Raw genomic sequence first — 23049 nt, 5'->3', positions numbered from 1 at the left:
TTTATGACATCGTACTTTTGTTTTACATTCTAAAGAACTGTCCAAGGGGTCTTTACTCATTCACATTAGAGGAGAAGGGGGGTGGAACATATATGACAGGATTTGATCCTTAGACTGTCCACACTAATGGCACCTGCTCTTCAAGCAGAGATTGCAACCAACCAGTGCGCATCAGATCCAAATAGAATCGTACATTCCTTGAGAAGTTGCAAGAATAAAGATTTGAAGTTTTAGTAAAATTATCAAAATACCATCAAATGTAAGATAAATAAAAAATACAAATAAAATGCTTGTATGGTCATCCACAACATGGACTAATCCATGTACTACCATGTGGCAAATTATATTTATTATCACAAAGGATCTCCAATCAAGTAACTTAAGGAATTGAATTGATGAAAATGTTGTGAAAGAGTCATGAATGCAACAAGGTCATTTCATGTGAGAAACAAAGAGAAAGAGAATGGAAGAGGGTATAAAAGGGTGCAATGCCAGAGTAGTATCCCACCAATGACTGGGTCGAATGGAAACCGAATCGTCCAATGGGAAATGGCTTAATGAGGAGAGAGGGTTTGAGGTCTACAAGTGGAATAAGAAACGAGACTAAATTTTTTCCACATAATTTCACACTTATGAATAAGGACACGTGGTAGTAAATGTCATCGAGGGTAGTTTTGTCCATTTAGACAAATAGTTAACCCATAAAAGAATAAAAGGGTAGTTTTGGTAAATGAAACAAACCTCTCCTGCGCTCGACCCCAAAATTAATTTTAGCGCCACCGAGCATTATCTTCTTCGATTCTTCATTCTTGACCACTCCAGTCGTCCAGTCGACACGAAGCTCTGCATCTCTACATTCTTCCTTCTCCTGATAACTCTTTCTTGATTTTATTTGGATTTTTTTTGTTAATCTTTATGGATAACACTGTTGTTTCTGTTGTAATCTGGTAGATTCAATTAAAAAAAAAAAATGCAGGCTTCGCAGTTGCAGATGCTTCTTCCATCACCGTTTTGCAATCGAACCTATTTCTTCTCATCCTGTAATTGTCCGTCTCTAAGGACCACAATTAAAACCTCCGTTTCTTATCGTCGCCGAGTGTCAAATAGTGTAAATGGCAGCAGCAGCAGTAGCAGAAGCACAGTCAAGGAGGAACCCATCGGAGACGAGAAGCAGAAGCAAGATCAACCGAGAAGGGCATACCCGTTTCACGAAATTGAACCACGTTGGCAGCGTTACTGGGAGGAGAATCGCACTTTTATAACTCCTGATGAAGTTGATATGTCGAAACCCAAGTTCTACATTCTCGATATGTTCCCCTATCCAAGGTAATTTATTCTGGACATGCTACTTCATTTGTTCCTCCGAATGAATCAGGGCACACTATTTCGTTGACGAACTTGTTACTGTACTCAATTTACATGGACACTAACGTTGAAGTACCGGGGATTCCTTTGGAATTTGCATGTAACTGATTTCATTTTGATTAGTTTCATTGTTGAGCTAATCATACAACACATTTTTGCGAGCCTTTCACTGAGACAAAGCCTTGTGCTTATGCTCAATCATTGCAGTGGGGCTGGACTGCATGTTGGTCATCCCCTAGGATATACTGCCACGGACATTCTTGCAAGATATAAACGGATGCAAGGTTTTAATGTGTTGCATCCTATGGGATGGGATGCGTTTGGATTGCCTGCAGAGCAATATGCAATCGAGGTTTGCAGTTTAACGCCTATTTCAGTTTTTAAGTAATATCAGGCTGCTTATACTCTATTACGAATTATCTGTCCTTTGTTTAACAGACGGGAACCCATCCAAAAGTCACAACCATGAAGAACATTGGGCGCTTCCGTTCCCAGGTCATGTAATGTCTGCCTCTCTTGATATATACTTATACATGTGTAACATATTTGCTCATTTCATTTGAATGATTCACTGAACAACCCCCTCATCCCTCCCCCCAACCAAAAAATAAAAAAATAAAAAATTTATGGAGTCTGGGGGATGTGGATTGTTGTTTTGATAGTTAAGGGTTGTGGGCAGTTGCGAATAGGACAAGATTTAACTAAGATGAATTTAGTATTACTCACTTATTCAGTTCAGATGTTCCTATGGTTTGATTCCGTAGATATTTTGTTGAATATAATATCTTCTTTTGCAGCTTAAATCATTAGGTTTATCATATGATTGGGAGCGTGAAATTTCTACAACTGAACCAGACTATTATAAATGGACGCAATGGATCTTTCTCCAGCTTTTCAAAAAAGGACTGGCTTATCAGGTCTATTCTGTTTCTGAAACAAGGCTTCCCTGTCTCTCTATGTGCTACTTTAAAACAATGTCTATGCTTTCTTTCTTTAGGCCGAAGTACCAGTCAACTGGTGTCCTGCTCTTGGCACTGTTTTGGCGAATGAGGAGGTGGTGAATGGAGTCAGTGAGCGTGGTGGTCACCCGGTTATAAGAAAGGTAGGGATGTTATGTTTTGAGAATTCTTCATCTTTCCTCTTTGATCTTATGTTAGATTATTTTCTTTTTTTGCCTTTCTTTTTTCTTTCTTTATTAATTACCAAGCAGCCAATGCGGCAATGGATGCTCAAGATTACTGCTTATGCTGATCGTCTTCTTAAAGATTTGGATGATCTTGATTGGCCTGAAAGCGTTAAGGAAATGCAGCGTAACTGGATAGGGAGGTCAGAAGGGGCTGAGATCTACTTCTGTGTACTTGATAATGATGGACATGAGCAAGATATAAACCTGACTGTTTATACAACCAGGCCGGATACTGTCTTTGGTGCAACGTATGCATTCTGCACTTCCTTACTGGGTCTCACCCACATATGGGAAGTCCTTGGTTATCATTAACTATTCATTAGGCGGTATATTTACCACCCTTCACCAATTTTTGTGTGTGCAGATATCTAGTCGTGGCACCTGAACATGCCTTATTGTCATCATTGGTAACTGATGCCCAAAGGAAAAGTGTATGTTCCTTGGTTTTGATGTTCAAGTTCAGCTCTATGTGATTCCTTAATCTTGGAGGAATAAGAGAGGAATAATCTCTAAATACAGGTCGAGGAATTCAAAGAGCTTGCATCAAGAAAGAGTGAGTTTGAAAGGACTGAGCTTCAGAAGGAAAAAACTGGGGTCTTTAGTGGTTCTTATGCTAGGAATCCAGCTAATGGTGAAGCGATTCCAATATGGGTGGCAGATTACGTTTTGGGAAGGTCCTATTACTTCTTCTTAGTTTTGTTTTCCTCTTTCTTCCCCTCCCGTTTCTATTATTTCTTTTCCATTTTCTTCCGCAATCACATTGTATATCTTTTAAGTGTATCCAAGTCCATCTATATTATATATATTAGATTCTGAAGTGCCATGGTCTGGCTTTAGATGACACAGTGTGCCTTGTTTTGCTAAATCTTGAATAAGTATTATTGAAATGTGATGACCTATGACCAGAAAGTGTGAAATATGTTGCAGCTATGGTACTGGGGCAATAATGGCTGTACCTGCACATGATTCTCGTGACCACGAGTTTGCTCTGAAATATGACATTCAAGTTCGTCGAGTTGTGATCCCAGATGATAAAAGTCAAAGTAATTCTGCCAAATCCTATTCAGGAGAAGGTCTTGTGGTGAACTCATCAAATTTGGCATCTGGTCTTAATATCAATGGTTTGGATATCATGGAGGCAGCTTCCAAAGTTATTGATTGGGCTGAGAGTACTGGACATGGAAAAAGGAAGGTACTCTTGTCTGTTAATCTGGTGGCATTAAAGCTCAAGTTACCTGTTCTAGGTAGGTTGCATCTTCACAACTTCTCTCATCTTAGGTGAACTTCAAATTGAGAGATTGGCTTTTTGCTCGACAACGTTACTGGGGGGAGCCATTTCCTGTTATTTTCTTGGATGATACTGGTGAAATAGTCCCACTTCCTGAAAGTGACCTGCCTATTACCCTACCCGAGTTGGACGATTTCTCTCCCACTGGAACAGGGGAACCACCACTAGCAAAAGCTGTATCTTGGGTATGTCCTGACCATTAATCAAATTCTCTTTGTTTATTGTTGTCAGAGGCTATTATTTCCTTTCTTTTTTCTTTTTTTTTTTGTTTTTTCTGGGTGGACTTACATAATAAATCCATCATTCTGGCATGTTTCACCTTGAACTTTTGCAAAAATTTACCATTCGGTTTGTTTAATTTGTGGCTTTAGTACATTTATTCCACTTTGTTTTCTTTATTATGATTTCTGCAGACTATAGTTATGCAAGACAAACTGGAAATAACAGGAGTTATATGAGAGAGGTTGCTTATCCTACACAAGAGAGACATTAAACTGCAAATTTAGAAGTTTTGATTTCATCTGTGCTGAAATGTTTCTTTTAGTGCAAACTCATGTTTTCAGGCCTTATACAAAGGCAAACCACTTTATGTGAATATCATGTGAACTGGACCCTAACGGGATTTTATTTTCTTTTCACCATTAGAGTTCTTCAAGTACTGTTGGTTGTTGCTTCTTTATCTAGTAGTCTTAGGCCCTTGCTATTTATATTTTCCTTCTCCTAATGCTTCTTGAAATTCCTCTTCAAGTTATCTGACTATTGATCTTGCCTTGATGATACTATCATGCCTATTTTATCCCCCAATAACTGTCTCTTTTATGTCCAGGTTAAAACCACAGATCCTATATCAGGAAAACCTGCAACGCGAGAAACAAACACCATGCCACAGTGGGCTGGTTCTTGCTGGTAATGGCTTTTGTTCTTTCTAACCTTGATTTGTCTATCTTGCATGGATTCGCTTTTCTAGTTTTGTCTTCCCCTTGCATTAGTCATTGAACTTTTTATTTGTGATAGAAGACAGTATACAATGCAATGCCTCAAGGGGAGAGCCAGCACAAAAAGAATACAATTGGAAAAACACAGAAAAGACAATGTCCATTGTCTTCTGATCTTGGTGCTAGAACACCCCTCCCCCCCAAAAAAAAGAAGAAAAAGAAGAAGCTCTTTACACATGGAAGCAGGTTCAAGCATTGTTTCAGAAGGCCCTCCCATTTTTGTTACGGCAAATGCTTTAAGATGGGCTGGCATGAGATACTGCAACTTTTAAGCCCCTTCTCCTAGGCCTCTGCGCTATCCAGGTCAACAATAACTGATTATAGATGCAAGCATCAGCCAGTTCACTCCAATCTTCCCCTAGTAAAGAACCCCAAACTTTGAAGAAAAAGGACATTGACCAATAGGTGGGAAACTGATTCTGCTGCATCCAAGCAAGTGGGCAACACAAACAAACGTCAGGAAGGCAGAACCGTCTAGATATCAAATGATTTGTGGGCACATTACTTATTTTTTGCAGCACAGCCCTCTAGTGGGTGGTGTATGATCTGGGAAACCTTCAGATTAAATTTTCACACTAATGATCCTAGTTGATGGTGTATCTGCTCCCATTTTCCAAAACCTTGCATTTCCTCTAATTAGTTCATAGCCCCTTTATTTCTTTTATGCTTCTCTATCTTGCATGCCACCAAGGGGCGTCTGCCTTGCTTCTTTTTGTAGCCTTGCACATGCTAGCAGTACTCTCAGTCTCTCTACTATACTAGTTCTGATGACGTTTTTGGCACATGTATAAACCATCTCAAAGTAAATCATTCCCCAAATAAAGGTGAAAGCACAGATTCCGTTACTATTCTTAACTACAAATAATCAAAGTCAAAACAAGCGTTTTAAAAAACAGACCGGTGGCTGGATATCTCTGGGTGCGGAGATCAGCTGACTGGCTGCCCGAGTCTGAATGGTCTGGACCATATTCAAGTAAAAGAAGAACCCGGATGAAGTAATCTAAGAGCTATAGTCGAAGCTCTTACATTTGGCCTTGTGGTATGTCAGTATGTGTTCCTGTTTCTGCTCGCAGGGGCATGAGTTCAAAATTCAGATCTCCCTTCCCCTTTTTATTAGACTGTTTTTAGCTGTCTCCAGATGGTTTTCATTATGGACACTCCATTAACGAGTTACGAGATCCTAAACCTGAAGTGGTTTTGATATAGAAGCAGACCTTGGTGGTTGATGGTTTGAACAGCCTGGCCATCATTTCCAAATTGATCTTCTCGAATTGTTAGGGAAGGGCAGCATCAATGTATACATTAACACTCCCTTGCATGTGCAGACCAAAATCCCATGGTTCTTGCACGTGGAGCTCACTTGGCATTTCTTTGCATGGCACCGATGGAGACGAAGTCCTGGCCGTTACCCAATTTTTTCACTTCCCAGGAGTTGAATATTCGACCTCCCTACTCTGATAACATGTTCATTACCATTTCATTTAAAAGCTCGAACTGTTAGGGAAGGGTACTGTCAATGTTATACATTAACAGGTCTGCCAATCATTCATAACTTGAGAATATTTTTTACTTTTCTGTAGTGTCACTGTCAACCCTTGGATACATTAAACAACATATTTTCCCTTGTTTTTTCATAGTTTTGATGTTTGTAATGACATTTATACATCTGGTAAATGAAAATTACCATTGCTTAGTTGGATTATTGGTTCCCTCCCCACCCCCCCCCCCAAAAAAAAAAAAAAAAAAAAAAAAAAATCTCTAGTCCCTCCACGTGTAGCATTACTGCTTTCGGCACTCATATTTAGGGCACTGGTGTATCAAATCTAATTTGAGATTTTTATCATTTGGTTTTATTTTCAGGTACTATTTGAGATTTATGGACCCAAAAAATTCCAAAACGTTGGTTGATAAGACAAAAGAAATGTAAGACTAGCTAATTCTCACCAATTCTCTGTTGGCTTGTGTGGTTTCTCCCGTGTCCTTTACACTTCTTCTTCTTCTTTTTTTGACAGCTAAAATGGAAGTATATGCTGTTTCTAAAACGTCTCATATACAGGTATTGGAGCCCTGTTGATGTTTACGTGGGTGGTGCGGAACATTCTGTCCTTCACTTACTTTATGCTAGGTTCTGGCACAAGGTTTGTCAGGCAAAGTTGGATTGCATTGAATCTGGGACATAATGTTATATTAGAAGATCAGAATCAATAAGGAGAGATGTATATTTGTGATTGCAAACCCTTGTTAGAATAATAGTGATGTCTCAGATAAACCCAACTTTAGAAAAGTAGAGTGGAAAAGGTTAAGTGTAGTACTTCTCTGTCTATATGCAGTACATAGTAGAAAGAGAATTGGAATGGCTATTATATGTGCCATTGCTACTCATTCAATAATTAAATACATGGCGTTTAACACATGCATAATGTCATAGTATTGCTTTCTATAAAAACAAATATTATCATGACATGCAAATACAATCCTTTAAAATGTGTATTTAAGTGAAGTTTTATCAAATTATATATTACATATGCAATAAAGTTATATATGCTACACTTCCTTTTTGAACTTAAGAAGTTGAGTTTCTCCATCTTTATCATATTTGTGTGTATTTCTTTGTATGTACAAACAAGTCAAGGGAGTGTGGGACCCTAGATGTTTTTGGTTCTTCCTATGGGGATCTTCTTGAATTTGTGCTGATTGGAGCATCTCAGTAAGTCAGTATTGAAACATTTGACATGTTGCCTTGTCCCTGTTGTCAATATTTTCACTGGAAAAGCAGTGTTTGGGATTTTGGGATGGTTAGCTGTTAAAACTGGAAAGTACTTCAGTTGTTGTACTATTTTAGCAGCATATGCATTGCCTTCGGTAGTCCATTCACTTTGGTTTGAGATATGGTTCGAGATTTCAGTTTCAACCGAAATTTGACCATAACTCTACATGTTTTGGCCGGCCATTTTGTTTGGCCATTTCGGTGGTCAAATGACCATATTTTCACCCAAAACTTCTAGAAAACTCTAATTAGAATCTTTAAACATATTGGAACCCTTAAATTGTAAAAAACACACCTAAAATGGTAGTTTGGTTTCATACCCGAGGTTGGCAGTGTACGCCGAATTCTTTTGTATACTATCTCAATTATCGCCTTTTCTACACATAATTTAGTATTAGAACATGTAAAATTTAATGATACGACTAAAATGTGAAAACCCATTGTCTAGTACAAGTGTACAACCAAGGTTAAGACACTCCTATGAAAACGTTCCTCCAACTCTATGTCAGTACCACATAGAGTTCTGGGAAGGCTCGAAACCTTTGGGGAAAAAGGTTATGCCTCTTAAGTTTGAATCTTGAACTAATCTTGCTCAAATGCAGCAAATCATTGCTGTATATGCGTTGTATAGTCCCCAACACCTTGTTCCACTTAGAAATGTGGGTGATTTGGCAAAAAAATACTAAATCTTTTTTATTTATATATATATATATATTTTTTTTTTTGGGGGGGGGGGTGTGGGATTCTCTTCTAAAAAGTAAAACTACTCGGGACTTATGAAATGGGTCGAATGGAACAGTGCTTTTATATGCATTGTTTTGTATCGCTTCGGTACCAAAACTATACCTAAACTGAGTCAAATCGAAAGTTCGGCCCAACTGTGAATTGTGCATACCTAGTGAATCGACCTGTGTTTTTTTTTTAGGGGTTTGTCAGAAAAACCGAAACTTTTCGCGAAATCTCAGTGTTTCAATTGAAGTTTTGAACCATGGTTTGATAATAGTCACTATTCAAGGCAGAGTAGAGCAATAATTTTTGGGAAAAAATAAAAAAGAAGAAAAGTGGTCAGTTCTGTCTCTATGAGTGTACTCAAGTCTTGAGGGGAATTGACAAGCTCAAATAGGTCATCAATATCGTTGCTTACATTTCATAGCAAACTTGATAAGTCGACTGTCTCGAACATCTTAGGTTGAACAACCTGCCTGGATATCATTTTTTTTTGTCTTGAACATGTTCATGTTTCTTATTTTGTAGGTGCATTCAAGCCTAATAGCTTACTTGACATGGTTATCTCTTTTTACAACCTAGTCTCTTATTGATAAACTTGTGGAGGAGTATTTTTCCTTTTTTTCATAGATAACCAAAGATTTATTTAGAGAAACAGAAAATGTATCAAGATTTAACTACATACAACCATAGTAAGCAATAGGCAGAAAAATGAAATAAAGATTCCCCAGAAAAAAGCTACAGGCTTGACACCCCCCAACTACAAGTCCTCTCTAGTAGCATCCCCTCTAGCTAATTTATCAGCTACCAACTTGGCAGGTTGAAGCCTCCAAGAGAAAGAAAAGTTCCTGTGGCCACAAAACAACCTACCCTTCCTTAAGAATGATATGTATCTCCGATTCTCCATGTGTTTAGGAGTAACAGTTATGGGCATCTGTTACTTCCATGTCATGATTCTCTTCTTTATAATTGAGTCATCTTTTTCCATCTTCAAACTGGAAATATTTCTTGAGTCAACTGTTAGATTCTTGTTATTCATGTATCATTTTGTATTGGGCATTCAATCTTGGTATTTTCTTCTGCAAAATTTTGAAGGTTCATTGGGCTTCTTCATTTCAGGTGCTCTATGACATTGGTGTTGTGTCAACCAAAGAACCCTTCCAATGTCTCATTAACCAAGGGATAATACTTGGAGAAGTAAGCTGACTTTCTTGTCCATATAAAATGATGACATCCATCATTATAAATTTCTAATGGCTTTAGTAACAGGTTGAGTATAGGGCATGCAGAGATTCAGAGGGGAAATTGGTATCGGCAGACTCTGCTGATGAACTGGGTGAGCATCATCAAGAGCGAGTTCCAGAGGAAAAGGTCTCCTCTCTTACTTGCAGAATACTTAGAAATCCATTCAACAGCTTGTAGTAGTTTTTGAGAATAGCAACTCCAGGCAGTCTTGTAGTATTTTTTGAGAATAGCAACTCCAGGCAGTCCATGTTGTCATCAATATGCTTACTCAGTCACTTATTTGCCCTTTTTAGGTCATGAAGTCTGGTGATTTCTTTGTTCTGAAGGATGATCCAAGCATTCGGTTATTTGCACGAGCACACAAAATGAGTAAAAGCAGGGGAAATGTCATTAATCCTGATGATGTTGTTTCTGAATATGGTGCAGATTCTCTTCGCTTATATGAAATGTTTATGGGACCATTTAGGTAAAACTTTATGACCACTGATTGTTTGGTCCTTTTGGCTTCACTAGGCAGAGATTCAATAGATAATGGCACAAATGGCAGCTCTTTTCTCCTGAATGATTTCCTCATCCTTACCATTGCATTTCTAGAGACTCAAAAACGTGGAGTACCAGTTGTATTGAAGGTGTCCATCGATTTCTGGGGAGGGTTTGGAGGTTAATTGTTGGTGCACCTTTACCTAACGGGTCATTCAAGGATGGAACAGTGGTTACCAATAATGAACCTTCTCTGGAACAACTCCGGTGTCTTCATAAATGCATTGAGAAGGTTGTCCTTAACTCTGTGTTGTATTATTTTTTTTCTGGCATGTCTTGTGTGTAAAGTTCATGTATCAGACTATCAGCTTCGTTATTTTTCTTTTTATACTATTTCATTTTTATATATAAATTGCTGTAACTGGGCATATGTTTAGCTTTATTTTTCTGTTCTTTACTGAACAGATGACAGTATGTTAGTATTGAGAAGAGGAATGACAGACCCCATAGCTGCCTATATAGGAGCAGGAAGAAGAAAGATTAAAGAAAAATCAAAGAAAATAGAAACCAAGAAGCCCTCCTCAAAATACGTCCAGTTCTGTTCAACTTCAACCTCCTCTGTTTAATTCCACTTTATGTGGTTTAGAATTTATACTCACATGTGTGAAAGATGCTTAATGTTCTTGCAAACATGCTACCTACAAACATATAAGATCTATGGGATATTTTCGAGCCACCTTGCTAAAAGGGTTTGATCTGGTTCTAAGATCTAACCTTTTATTGTGGTATCCAATATTCTCTTTGTCTGCATTCCCTGCACAAAGCTTTCTAGATATCTTGTTGATGTGTATTCAATTATGGAATGTTTTCCTTGTTGGATATATTAGAGACAAATGAGTGGTTTTTTTTTTTCTAGGGGAAAAAGACAAGGTAAATCAATCAAACTATGCTTTATCTCTTCATGAGAATGGATGAAGCAAAGTGATGCAGAACAGAATTTTGGTTTGCAAGGGTGCTTTTGGAATTTTGGGCTTTGATAATTTTACTTGGTTTGGTTGTGTCTAGTCAATCTTAATATTTTCTTGGGTCATTTTTGGATTTTCTCTTTCATCCTTTTCAATTATTTATGTGAGTTTGCTACAATTTGGTTATCAATTGGCTATCCTCCATCCTAAATTAATTAAAAATAAATAAATTTGAGATTGTATTGGTAAGTACCACCAGTGTAATTGTTAGATCAAACACCAAGCAACACGAATAATAAAGAGATAATAGATCCGTACGACACAAAGATTTAACGAGGTTCACACACCAGGGTGGTGTGCTACGTCCTCGGGTGAAGAAGAAGATGATTCACTATGCAGAAGAGAGGTTACACCCTAGCAGCGGCGAGAAAAAATTCGCCCTGAAACCCTAGCTGCTTGAAAACCCTAGAATACAATGACTTTCTCAACAAGCAACAGTACATTATATATACTCCAAAATCGTGGGTCGACCCATCGGGTCGCGGTCGATCCGGTCGAACCATACTGTGGGGGCATAGCCCCCACACCCCCATACGAGATCAGTGATGGGCTCCGGGCTTGGGCCTATCGGCCCAAACCCTCTGCTTCCATCATAGATCTCAAAAAAATTCCCATTCGAGTCGCCACCAAAATATGTCGGATCGGGTCAATCTTCAAAACGGGTCAAGAATTCGAGACAAACTTAACATTAATGAATCTAATGATATTTGGTTGCTGTAAATGATGGTCATAGAGTTGGAAAAAGTGGCTGCCACCTCTAGAAAGATGCCTAAGTTAAAGTGTGGATGTTGAAAAATTTCTTAAAAATATTATTCATGTAAACTACTGATTTTTAGAGAGCTGCCAAAACATGAAATAATACCGAATAGTATAGCAATGTTCATGAATAATACATGTGTTTTCTGTATCTTTGAAAGATATGTAAGTATTTTCAATAGTTCAGTCCATAAAAAAAGTATTATGCGTATTTACTGTCATTCATGCTTATCTGCATGTGAAACTCATTCCCTTCCTAAATCTCAGGGCGGTGAATCACTCCTAAATAATAATAGCTCTTCTGTTGGAAAAATTTTTATTCATCCAAAAAAATAGAAAAATAAAAAATAATAGCTCTTCTACTCTAGTTTGGGCATATTGAAAGAAACCCTATTGTAATGTGGAATTTTCAATTTATGTTTTCTTTTTTGTTCGGAAGAAAACTAAATACTTAATTTTGATATGAAGTCTCATGTTTTTCTTATTTACTTTTCTTTGTCTCAGATTTCAACCTGGCAGCATTTTATCTCACGGATTGACATCATTTGATATACAGGTGACAGAGGAAATTGAAGGGACTAGATTCAACACTGGGATTTCTGCAATGATGGAGTTCATTAATGCAGCGTATAAGGTCTGCCTCAAACCATTGGTTTTGACTCCCCCCTGATGGGTTATACTGCTTGCTACCTAATTTCCTTCCCACTGATCGTATGGGTAGTGAAACCTCTGCATTTACGTGAAATAATCCAACTATCTAAATTTAAGCAGATTCCAAATGTGCAGATGGTAGATGTTTTCACTGTTCAAAATCCATGTCATAGTTTAATAATACTATAGTGCTATGTCTGTGTGTGTAGTACCTTCTTTTGGGGGTATAATATTACATAATTTATTGGAAACATCATATTGATCAATTTGTGTGAGACAAAGAGGTGGCATGCATGGACCTTCTTTGGATGTGCATTTTTTTTTCTTTTCGGGGGAGTGTTCTCAATTGTTAGAGAATTTATAGGAAATTTAGTTGGCAGTTTTTTTACTGATAATTCTTATAAGCAAGCTGCTGCTTGGTTAAATATAAATACAATGTAAATCCTTTCATTGGATAGTCCTAAAATCTCGTTATGATGTATATACTAATTTGTTTATTTTTTAAGGTTTATTTTCTTCTCTTATATTTAGAACTATAACATGCCAAATTACACTAATATCTGATGTCTACCTTGATAAATGTATTCTACGTCTGATCCAGCTAGAATACCATCATTCCTTGGCAGACTAAAATATGTGATTAACTGCATATCTGTATTTTCAGTTTTTCACCCAAGTTCTCATCCCTTGTCCCTTACCATCTGGATTGTTTCACCAAAGATGCATATTGAACTTCTTGTCGGTGCAATGTGACATGACATGTGACTATGTGAGACCATCCTTGACACTTGAATTTGTACTGTTAGTGGTGTTTATTCCTTCTCAGATCTAACGATGCTAAGGAACAAATTTTTTGTACATTTTAGTGAGAATGAATTTGATTATCCACGTCAGTGAAGGTATTAGTAAATATTTAGGATTCATGTGTATCCTTGGAATTATTTGACTTCTACTTCAGTAACCAGGACTATCCTAAAGCAGTCTTAACCCTTCACACCCCCACCCTCTTGCATGTTTGATCAATGCCTAATTATCTAGATAGCCTTTCTTGATCATTACCATCTTTTGCTTCAGTTACAAAAAGTTCTCTCTTCCACCCTATTGTGTAATTTTCTTAGATTATTTTATCTGTAATCAAGAACAGCTTGAATGGTCTTTTTTTATTTTCCTTCATCTTGGTTTATTGTCTCAACATTTTGACCAGACTTTTCCATTTCATGTTTTTAGTGGGATAAGCAACCGAAGTCCGTTATCGAAGTGTTCGTTTTGTTGCTTTCACCGTATGCACCTCATATGGCTGAAGAGCTTTGGGCTCGCCTTGGACACTCAAATTCATTGGCCTATGAGCATTTCCCTAGGGTATGATTCTACTCGATCTCGTGTGTTGGTGATCTATTAGGACTTCTTTGTTCTAGTGGTATTGTTATTTTTTGTTGGCCTATGAGCGTTTCCCCAAGGCATGATTCTACTTGATCTTGTGTTTGGGTTTGTGTTTAACAACTATGTGAAGTACTGATTATCTAATGTTAATCTGCTGAACAACAGGCCAATCCCGAGTACTTGAAAGACCCGAAAGTGGTCCTACCAGTTCAGATCAATGGCAAGACAAGGGGCACAATACAGGTTGAAGAGGAATGTTTGGAGGAAGATGCTTTCAAGTTAGCATCATTGGATGTGAAGCTCTCAAAGTACTTGGTAGGAAAGACTATCAAAAAGAGAATATATGTTCCAGGCAAGATTTTGAATGTTATATTGGACCGGCAAAATGTTGAGGTGGGCCGCCGATAGTTGGTGTTTTCTTTTGGTTTTAGGGCCAGTGTTGTATATTCTTTTGATTGAAACTATCGATTGATATGTTAGCTGGTAGCATATAAGGAAAATAAAACTGATTTTTTTTTATATGTCAGGCAAATTGGCTCTGTTGGTGCACAATAATGAAAAATAGATAGAACCTTATACTGAAGAGGGGAAAAGAGGAAGTGGAGCCTTCTCCCCATTATTTAGTTTCATAGGATTGGGACCAATCAATCAGATCTATTCTGGGAGCTTTATTTTAGGTTCTCCTACTCTCTGAGGCCGCAGTTATCTTCTTTTCCAGTATGGAACTGATTCCTTTTTGGGTAGGTGTTGATCATCTGATCCGATTTTTTAATCCCTGGTGACCCCAATTGGAGTGGGATCTGGAATAGTGTGCTCAGGAGGAAAGGAATACACTTCCAACACCCCCAAATAAAGAAAAAGACACCTATGGTCCATGAAGGAAGATACATATTCCTCTGTAGAACCCTTCCCACCAGATGATTAACAGAAAGGAACATTCCTTGTGTCAGTGGGGACGGTTTGAATGGGTGGCAAATGTTGCATGTCCCGGACGGTATCTCCTGGCGCCGGTGGTTCTGGTGCTCTGGCTATTATTGACATCCTTTCACCATGGTTGACCTCATCCATTGGTCATCAATGACTAGGTGATCAAACATTACCTGTTATTGGTCGCCTGAAGAGGCGAAGATACTGCCTTGGAGATGTCGTTGGTGCTTGGCAGTTCAGTTCATTCTCTAGAACAAAAAAATTAATTGGGTGTTGACAGAAGTTCAATCGCGCATCAAAAGGGATCAGATTGAATATCTCTTGTGTTTGGAATCATTGTACAAAATTAATTACTTGGGAACAAAACAATTTATCTTAGTACCGCAATTAAAATTCCTCTTCCTGATCATAAATAAAAGTCATGAATAAATGAAAAAAAATAAAATTTATATTAATAAATTAGATTTGATGGAGACGGATGTTGGGTGCCCTTTTGGCTCAATGCAACTATTTTTCGCAATGAATATAAAAGAGCTCGTGCTATTATCATGGGATGAAAATTCTCTGTTTTTCTCATCCCTGTTTTTCTTTGTTTTGCTACCTCCAGAACATGACACGTGGACAATTTTAACATCAACGGTCAAGGTTGGGTGAGGATTATTACATCCGATGCGTTGGTCTTAAAGCTGTCCACGTGTCGTGTTCTGGAGATAGCAAAACAAGGAAAAACAGGGATAAAAAAAAACAGAGGATTTTTTTCCATTATCATGCATCAAAGCTTCTGGCTGTAATTAAACATACTCAAAAGTTGTTGGATTCTATTCCTTTAGAGGTTGGAACAGTGATTTCTGAGTGTTTTGTTTTAAGCTCTAGATTTTTAGTTTACATTGTACATTCCCTTGGTCAAGCTAATTCGATGGCGGATCTCCTTGCTTCCTTTAGAGCCAGCCATTGCAGCTTAGTCTTTACTCTTTAGGCATTTATCCCTTCCCACTTTTGTCTCTCATGCCTTGTATATGGAATCATTAGAGCCAGCCATTGTATATGGAATCTTGTAAATTTTCTTTCCGCAGGAGCTGAGGTCTCAATAAATCCTCCAAAATAAATAGATAAATAAGTAAAAGAATTTTTATTGGTACAAAAATGATATTTATATTTAATTCTTTTTTGTCAAAATATGTTATACTTATTTCACCACTTGGTATCTCTCCCAAAGCAAGGTAGTTTTACTTCCATGATCTATTTGGACCACTATTACCTGCTAAAAAGGTGTACCGCCAATTGCACTAGGGTTTCAAGAATCAAGATCAAATCGGTCAGAGTTGATGAGTGGCCCAAGGTGTGCCTAGTGGGAGTTGAACTTAGGACGTCCGAGTTTACGGCTTGTACCAAGTTCGTTGCTCACCAACTACACTACCCTCTTGGGTTTATGTTTTCAAATACTAAACTGCTCTAGCTATCATTAAAGTTTTTTATTATTATTTTCTTTGGGGCCTCATTGAAGTTTTCCATTATTATTTTCTTTGGGAGCTCATCAAAGCTCCCTCGTTGGATGGTCCTTGCGCCAGACACAATGGGTGAAATGACACCCCTACCCATATAATATGCAATAAATCCACTTCCTGTTGATGCGTGAACCTCTTATTGACTCATGTATTAGTGCAAGAGCCACACAATTAAGGATCACTCTTCTACATTATGTTTGGATTTCAAACAAAAAAATAATATAATAAAACAAAAATCATTAGATATAATGATTGATTTATACGTCTTATGACTATGTCCCTTTTCTCAAATTAAATTTTTATTTTCTTGTCATCCGAAGATTCAATCAGATGATTCTCAAGTAGATATAATTGAGTATGCGACCCACCTCCCTTATTTAATTAATAAAAGAAAATTAAATTTCTACCAAAAAAACATAATAGGGAAATAAAATATTCTGCTGCCAGCTGTCAACTTATCGACATTAGCACCTAATGCACAAAATCGACCAATAAATACATTAATTTATGAAAATACAAGAAAGTCATTCAATTATTTTTCTTTCTTTTTGCTTCGCTCGTACCGAAGCTCCGGTTGGGACTTGGGATCGGAGGAGTGGAGCTTTGGGTTTCCGTTTCAGTTTCCGTTTCCGTTTCCGTTTCCGTTTCTTCCCACTCGAAGCCGAAGGAGGTCAAAGTTGCAGAGAACCGAGGGGAGGAGACGACTGGAGCAACGGAGGAAGTAGCGCGTAGCGAGCAAGAGAAAGAGAGGGAGAGTTAAACCAAACACCTCTCTCCGAGCTGGCTAGAATACTTCTTCCTATTGATTTTTCTTTTGGAGGTCATATATAATTGATCGACGTGGGATCGATAGATAGATTGATTGATTGATATATCGGTGATGGACGAAGTGATCACCGCAACCGATGCATCCTCCAACTCTCAGTCGACGTCGTCGCCTAATTTTCTCCCCTCTAACCTCCCTCTCCTCTCTGCGTTCCTCGCCTTTGCTCTCGCTCAATTTCTCAAGGTCTTCACCACTTGGTCGGTACTTTCTTCCACAACTCTTAACCCTATGTTTATCCTCGTGTTCTTTTCCCAATTGCTTCCTTTCTTTATACGAATGAAATTATTTAGATTTCGTTACTGTTTGTCTCGCTTTGCTGTTTTCCTCAATGTGCCTGTGATAGAGGAATCGCTGTGTTTTACTTGATGCACTTTATAATGTTAAGTATTTTCTATCTGGTGGTTGAATTTTCATAATTTGGTTTTTGAGGGGATTTTAAGTATTGGGTGTTAATATTCTATTATCGATCCAACCCCAGGGGGCCAATTGATGATGTAAACTAGATTGAGGTTACAATTTTCACACTCTGGTTTTTTAGGGAAATCAAAGTATCGACTGAATATTCTACTCTCATTTCTCCCCGGTCAATTTGATGGTGTAAACTAGTATGGGGTTAAACTTTTATGTTCATGGGTACCAAGGATGTCTTACAAATGATTTTGAGTTTAATGGTAATGAAAAACCAATGCTCATGCATTTATTACGTTTCCACAAGCAATGAATTGAACTTGTCAGAGTATATTGAGAACAAAAAATGAAGCATGAACCGCATGTATACTGGTAATTTCATGAACGGTTGGGGAGAGTAGCATATGATGTTTGGTGATCATTATACATGGTTTGTTGGCCTAGTGTTAAACTGCTTTGATCTTTAATTCCTGTTTTCTTCATTTAAGTACATTATTAGAGTCACAAAATCTGCAACTGTAGAAATCGATCTGTGTTTCAGTTTTGCACGATTCATGACCATATAGACTGACAAATCTGCTTGAAATATTGTTCATATCCAAGCTTAAACTTTCATACATTTCTCCTACATGGGCAGGTTCAAGGAGAAACGATGGGATACTAGAAGGATGCTTGGGTCAGGTGGAATGCCATCATCACATTCAGCAACTGTGACAGCGCTTGCAGCAGCTATAGGTTTTCAGGAGGGTATTGGAGGATCAGCATTTGCACTCGCTGTGGTTATGGCATCTGTTGTACGTACTTACTAACCAGGTCTTCATTCTTTTCCATGGGTGTGCTTGCTTTTGTTTATGATTGCTTATATCCTCGAAAAAGTGCATTCAGAATCATTAGAGTAACTACAATTATTACCTTTTCTTTTACTCTTTTAAGTTTCCATATGGAGCTTGAAGTTGTAAGCATAGCCATTTCTCAGCATTTAAAACAGTACAGTCAAGGTTGCTGAGCAACAAGTAGGCATTTTTTTCAGGTGAGTTGTCGAGTGTGGATTCACATTTATAGGTGATTGACTGGTAAAACCAAGTGAGAAAGCTAAGTTTCAAGCTTTAGTGATCTTTTGAGATATAGCAACTACACTAGCACGCAATATAAAAAGAATGAAGGAAATGGAGCAAACTAATTCCATGGCTCCAAAGGATGTTCGTAAATGAGTTGGCTACAATAAAGGTTGTCAATCAGAAAATAAAGTCAATTTTATTCTTTGCTTTTTCTGTTAGAAACTTAGACCTGACTACATTGGGAAATTCTACAAAAAATGCATTCAAACCATCCATATAACTTTAATCTAAACCACTAAAATAGGATAATGAACCAAACCAAATAGAGGTAATTTTATTATAATAAAAAATAGTAAAATTGAGATTTGCATGCTTTGCTACGAATAGTATACGCCATAATTACTATTGACGGTGAATAGAGATTTAGTCAAAATAGGAAAGGCATTCTCAACTCTCAACTCCCAAGATCCATGCCCCTAATTGAAAACTATTGATGGGTAGTCAACCAGGGTCTCCTCCTAATATACATCAAACCTTTTTTGCCTTAATCCTGTTATGAGCTCTTTACTTGTCGAGTCATATGACTAGTTTTTTTTTTTTTTTGGTAAACATATGACTAGTTGTTGCAAACAATTGTTCTAGGTTTCAAGACTGAAGTACTGTATATGTTGTCTTATCATATCCATGTTTTAGTTCTCTCATTAGTTACTTTGTGGATTGGAACTGTATCAAATCATCTTTGCATTAATTTTTGCCCTCTTGTTAGGCATAATCATTTTGGAATTTGCACAGGTAATGTATGATGCAACTGGAGTTAGACTTCATGCTGGTCGGCAAGCTGAAGTAAGAACCCTCTTGTAACCAAATGTTATTTAAATACTGTGATGATGCTCCTTCCTTCTCCCTCCAACAAAAATAAAATAAAATGAAACAAAATTACCGGGTCTATTTTTATAAACTTCTGATGGTTATATTTTCATTGTAGTAGGCTATTTATTATCATCTTCTTGATGATTTTTCATGCATTACAATGCATAGTGCGTAACTATTTTGAATGTTAAATTAATTGTTAATTTTTAGACATGTGCTTGTTTATTGTTAGATCTTATGAGGTTCTTTCTTTTCCACCATAAATATATATTTATATATTTCTTAATGTATCATTCATTTTGTGATGTGGATATCCAACTAAAAAAAAATGCCATTTCAAATCAGTGTATCGATCCTCTTGTAGAGTTGGTTCTTAGCTGAACTAAAACTCTACATTAAGAGGGAAGGGAGATGAGAAGGAAAGCAATGCTAATCTTGCTTCAGGTTGACGTCTCCAATATCGAACTCGGGGAAGGCGTCAATGTCTCTCTCTTGCCATCGGGATGATGCTAAGGCTTGTGGTTTCTATTGGGTTCAATTTGTTTCTTTTGTTTCTCTCAAATGTGTTCCTGGAACAAAACTAACTGATTTTTTGCTTCTCTTCATAGGATAATGTTGTGCACCAACCAAACGTAGGTGCAATATTGACCCCATTCGAAATAGTGATTGGTAATGCATCTCCCACTCATAGTAGAATCGCGTGTACTGCTCTAGAGTGGCCAATGCATATAAAGTACAGAGTTGTGGCACCCTTTGAATCGTTTTTGTGTAGATTAAAACCCCCAATTCAAATCTATGCAAAAAACTTGGTTAGAGGACCTTTTTAGGACTCTCGGTTGGTTCTTCCTGGGTTTTTTCTTTTTTCGTTTCCTGGGTTCTGTATCAAGACTGAAACTCACCATGGGTTCTGCTTTTAGGTTGTTTGGTGGCGAAGTGTCTGTAATTTTATTGTGGTCACTTTGGTAGTTAATAGGGGTGGGGTGGTTTTATTTGTGTGCTCTGGAAGCAGGTTCAGCCTTGATGTTGTGGGTGCTGCCTGGGTTTTTGTGGAGTCCTTGTAGTTAGGATGAGCAGTGGCAGGCTTGTAGGTTTGAGCGGTAGTAATTTTTTTGGCGGGGTGTGAGGGTGGGGGTGTTGATGTGGTGTTCTTTTTTTCTGCCTACTAAAAACAAAGAAATGCGTGGAGGGGAGAATTTGAGATCTTGGCAGCCTCTTGCATGGGATTTGCCTTTGTAATCAGCATCTACAGATACTTCAAAACGGTATCCGCGTGTGTTGAACACACATCAACAGATCAAGTCAAACACCAATGATGCAGAACTGAGCTCTCTACTATGGTGAATATAGGTTTTTATTGCTCCTCTTTTCTTGCAAATAAACTGAATTGGCTGTCGAGTAAACTTTTGTTCTCTTTGATATTTTGATAACACACGCAAAACTATTTGTGATATAGAACATTTTACAATGTTTAACAATGAAAAAATGCTGCATAGCCCCCAAATTCTCAAATCTTATTTTGTTGGAGTTTGCTGAGTTTGATCCCTCGCATCAATGTTAGATACCAGCACACACGCCATGCACACACATAACAAATTTAATGTAGGTTATATGCAGGTTTCCCTTGTATTCAGATGCTTTTTTTAATCTGAGTGGAGACATTTACTGGTTATCTTTAAATTTCTTTAATAGAAATCTCTCATTTTGTTAAACTGGTTGTATATGATGCTTATTGCAGTTGTTGAACCAAATTGTGTGTGAGCTACCTCCAGAGCACCCTTTATCTAATGTCAGACCTCTTCGTGATTCACTAGGCCATACTCCACTTCAGGTCAGTTGAACTATTGCTATCTCTCTCTCTCTCTTTCCTTCTGGAGCTTGCATTAGTTTATTCTTGCAGTCCATTTTGTACATGGATTGGTACTTGATCCAGCCAATATTTTAACCATCTTTCTGGATGATTTGCTCTGGTTTCTGGGTACCTTCTTCATGGTGTATGAGACTACCATTTAAGGAAGGGGCACATGGTTTATGGTCCTTGCTATTAAGCATAAATTGACGTGAATGCCATTGATTACTAGTATTTCCTTCTATGCATGGCTGTTTGGCTGCTGTGTTGGTACTATCATCATGAGCTTCCCATTATTATTACCATATTGTGGAATCTAAGGCATTGCATATCTTGGCCATTAGACTAACCCACTCGTGCCTCCCAAGTGCTCCCCCAGTCCAACTTCCCCTTCCCCTTCCCCCACCCCCCAAAAAATAGAGAGGAAAAAGAAAGGGGCATAATTTTGCCATATCAGACGAAATTATTGCTTTTGGCGCCAGAGGCTATGATTATTCTAAACCAACACATCCTATTGGCTCTGTGTTTTCGCCATGCAAAAGCTGATTCCTGAAACTGAAGCCGGATACTCTCCAAACGTACACTAAAACATTGGTTTTGTCTGCAGGTTATTGCTGGTGCCGTCTTGGGAAGTATCGTATCATTTCTCCTGAGAAACACCAGTTAGGAAGAGGCATCACCAACGTCTATTCTTACCCTGTCACTGCAATCTTAACAAGGTGGTTGTACGTTTGAAGTAGCATGTCAACTTGATATGTTGAGGAAATATGGTGAGAGTTGTACAATTGGGTCCCTAATCGTTGATAGTTTATAGAATGCTATGGAGTTATTCATTTTGTGGACTAGGATGTTATGCCGGATTAGACAATGGCATGTATTGCCCTTGCCTCTATCATTTTTGGCTCGACAGATCCACACCATGGTGGCTTGGATTTCATGGTCCAATGGCTATTTCTGCTCAATGTATGAAACTGAAAAGCTCCATCATCATTTGCTTCCTTTCATTTTTGTCCCCACTTGTTTTTAGGGGTTACTCAGTTATTCAGTTATCCCCTTGTCATAGAATTTCTCGTGGGAAAGGTTCAGTATAACTCATTTACAAGACTACATAAAATACAACAATCCATCTATGGAGGTGGTCCTTGTTTTCATTAAATTACTTTGTTTATAGGAAAAAGATCCCCACGACATCGGAGTGGGATAGAGGCAAGTTCAAGATTTGCTTTGATACTATGTAAATATTTAACCCAAAATTAAAATTATTGGGTGAAGTGACACAGGTATGAGGCAAAGAAAGGCTTTAGAGTTAATGAATGTAGGAGTATTCTCTCTTGTGCATCAAGGTGGAAGCAGGATTTGATTCCAAGACTTGCTATATTGGTGGGGCTCCCATCTACACAGTTGCATACATTTAGACAATCTTGAAGGTATAAGATTTTCGGCATATGATAATTTTTTTTTTTTTTTTTTTTGGGTAGAAATAATTTTATTCATTAGAATGTAAGGGACTCATGGAGTCGCCATTACATACGTGAATTAACGATGGAGTGGAGAGAGGCTAGGTTGCTGCACATTCTAATGACACAGCCTTCCAGGCCAAGGTGTGATAAATTGGAGGATTAGAACTACATGTGGATGTGTTCCATTTCTGGTCCTTTGATCTAAGCATTATGCGAAAGATAAAGCTTTGCCTCTATCCCTCATCAGGAATGTGCTTGTATTTTATTTTTTGATTCGAAAGAAAA

The 23049-nt window shown here is 37.8% G+C and overlaps 2 protein-coding genes across 3 annotated transcripts in view; both read left to right on the top strand.

Annotated features, from left to right (window-relative positions):
• Positions 1–14390, top strand: part of LOC122093821 (leucine--tRNA ligase, chloroplastic/mitochondrial) — a 14613-nt gene extending 223 nt beyond the window's left edge. The window contains exons 2-21 of one of the 2 annotated variants that reach the window (XM_042664322.1): positions 972–1326; positions 1573–1717; positions 1804–1860; positions 2163–2282; positions 2363–2467; positions 2576–2799; positions 2916–2982; positions 3071–3225; positions 3479–3743; positions 3830–4024; positions 4666–4745; positions 6695–6757; positions 6891–6972; positions 9447–9524; positions 9597–9698; positions 9866–10038; positions 10167–10344; positions 12390–12467; positions 13712–13843; positions 14030–14390. In XM_042664322.1, coding sequence (XP_042520256.1) covers positions 972–1326; positions 1573–1717; positions 1804–1860; positions 2163–2282; positions 2363–2467; positions 2576–2799; positions 2916–2982; positions 3071–3225; positions 3479–3743; positions 3830–4024; positions 4666–4745; positions 6695–6757; positions 6891–6972; positions 9447–9524; positions 9597–9698; positions 9866–10038; positions 10167–10344; positions 12390–12467; positions 13712–13843; positions 14030–14272 — 2897 coding nt within the window. In that variant the 3' untranslated portion in view covers positions 14273–14390. Of the gene's footprint in view, positions 1–971; positions 1327–1572; positions 1718–1803; positions 1866–2162; positions 2283–2362; positions 2468–2575; positions 2800–2915; positions 2983–3070; positions 3226–3478; positions 3744–3829; positions 4025–4665; positions 4746–6694; positions 6758–6890; positions 6973–9446; positions 9525–9596; positions 9699–9865; positions 10039–10166; positions 10345–12389; positions 12468–13711; positions 13844–14029 lie in introns of those variants that run through there. The other variant, XM_042664323.1, reaches the window with a different exon arrangement.
• Positions 14391–16839: 2449 nt separating this feature from the next.
• On the top strand, positions 16840–22460 carry LOC122092808 (uncharacterized membrane protein YuiD). Its single transcript, XM_042663101.1, has 5 exons — positions 16840–17319; positions 18168–18324; positions 19381–19431; positions 21194–21286; positions 21912–22460. The coding sequence occupies exons 1-5, from the start codon at positions 17177–17179 to the stop codon at positions 21969–21971; spliced, it is 504 nt and encodes a 167-aa protein (XP_042519035.1). The 5' UTR covers positions 16840–17176; the 3' UTR covers positions 21972–22460.
• Positions 22461–23049: the final 589 nt, after the last annotated feature.

This window comes from Macadamia integrifolia, chromosome 11 (genome assembly GCF_013358625.1).
Source record: "Macadamia integrifolia cultivar HAES 741 chromosome 11, SCU_Mint_v3, whole genome shotgun sequence".
Taxonomy (NCBI): Eukaryota; Viridiplantae; Streptophyta; class Magnoliopsida; order Proteales; family Proteaceae; genus Macadamia; species Macadamia integrifolia.
Note: the sequence above shows the minus strand (reverse complement) of the source record. Positions and strands in the feature narration are given on the sequence as shown.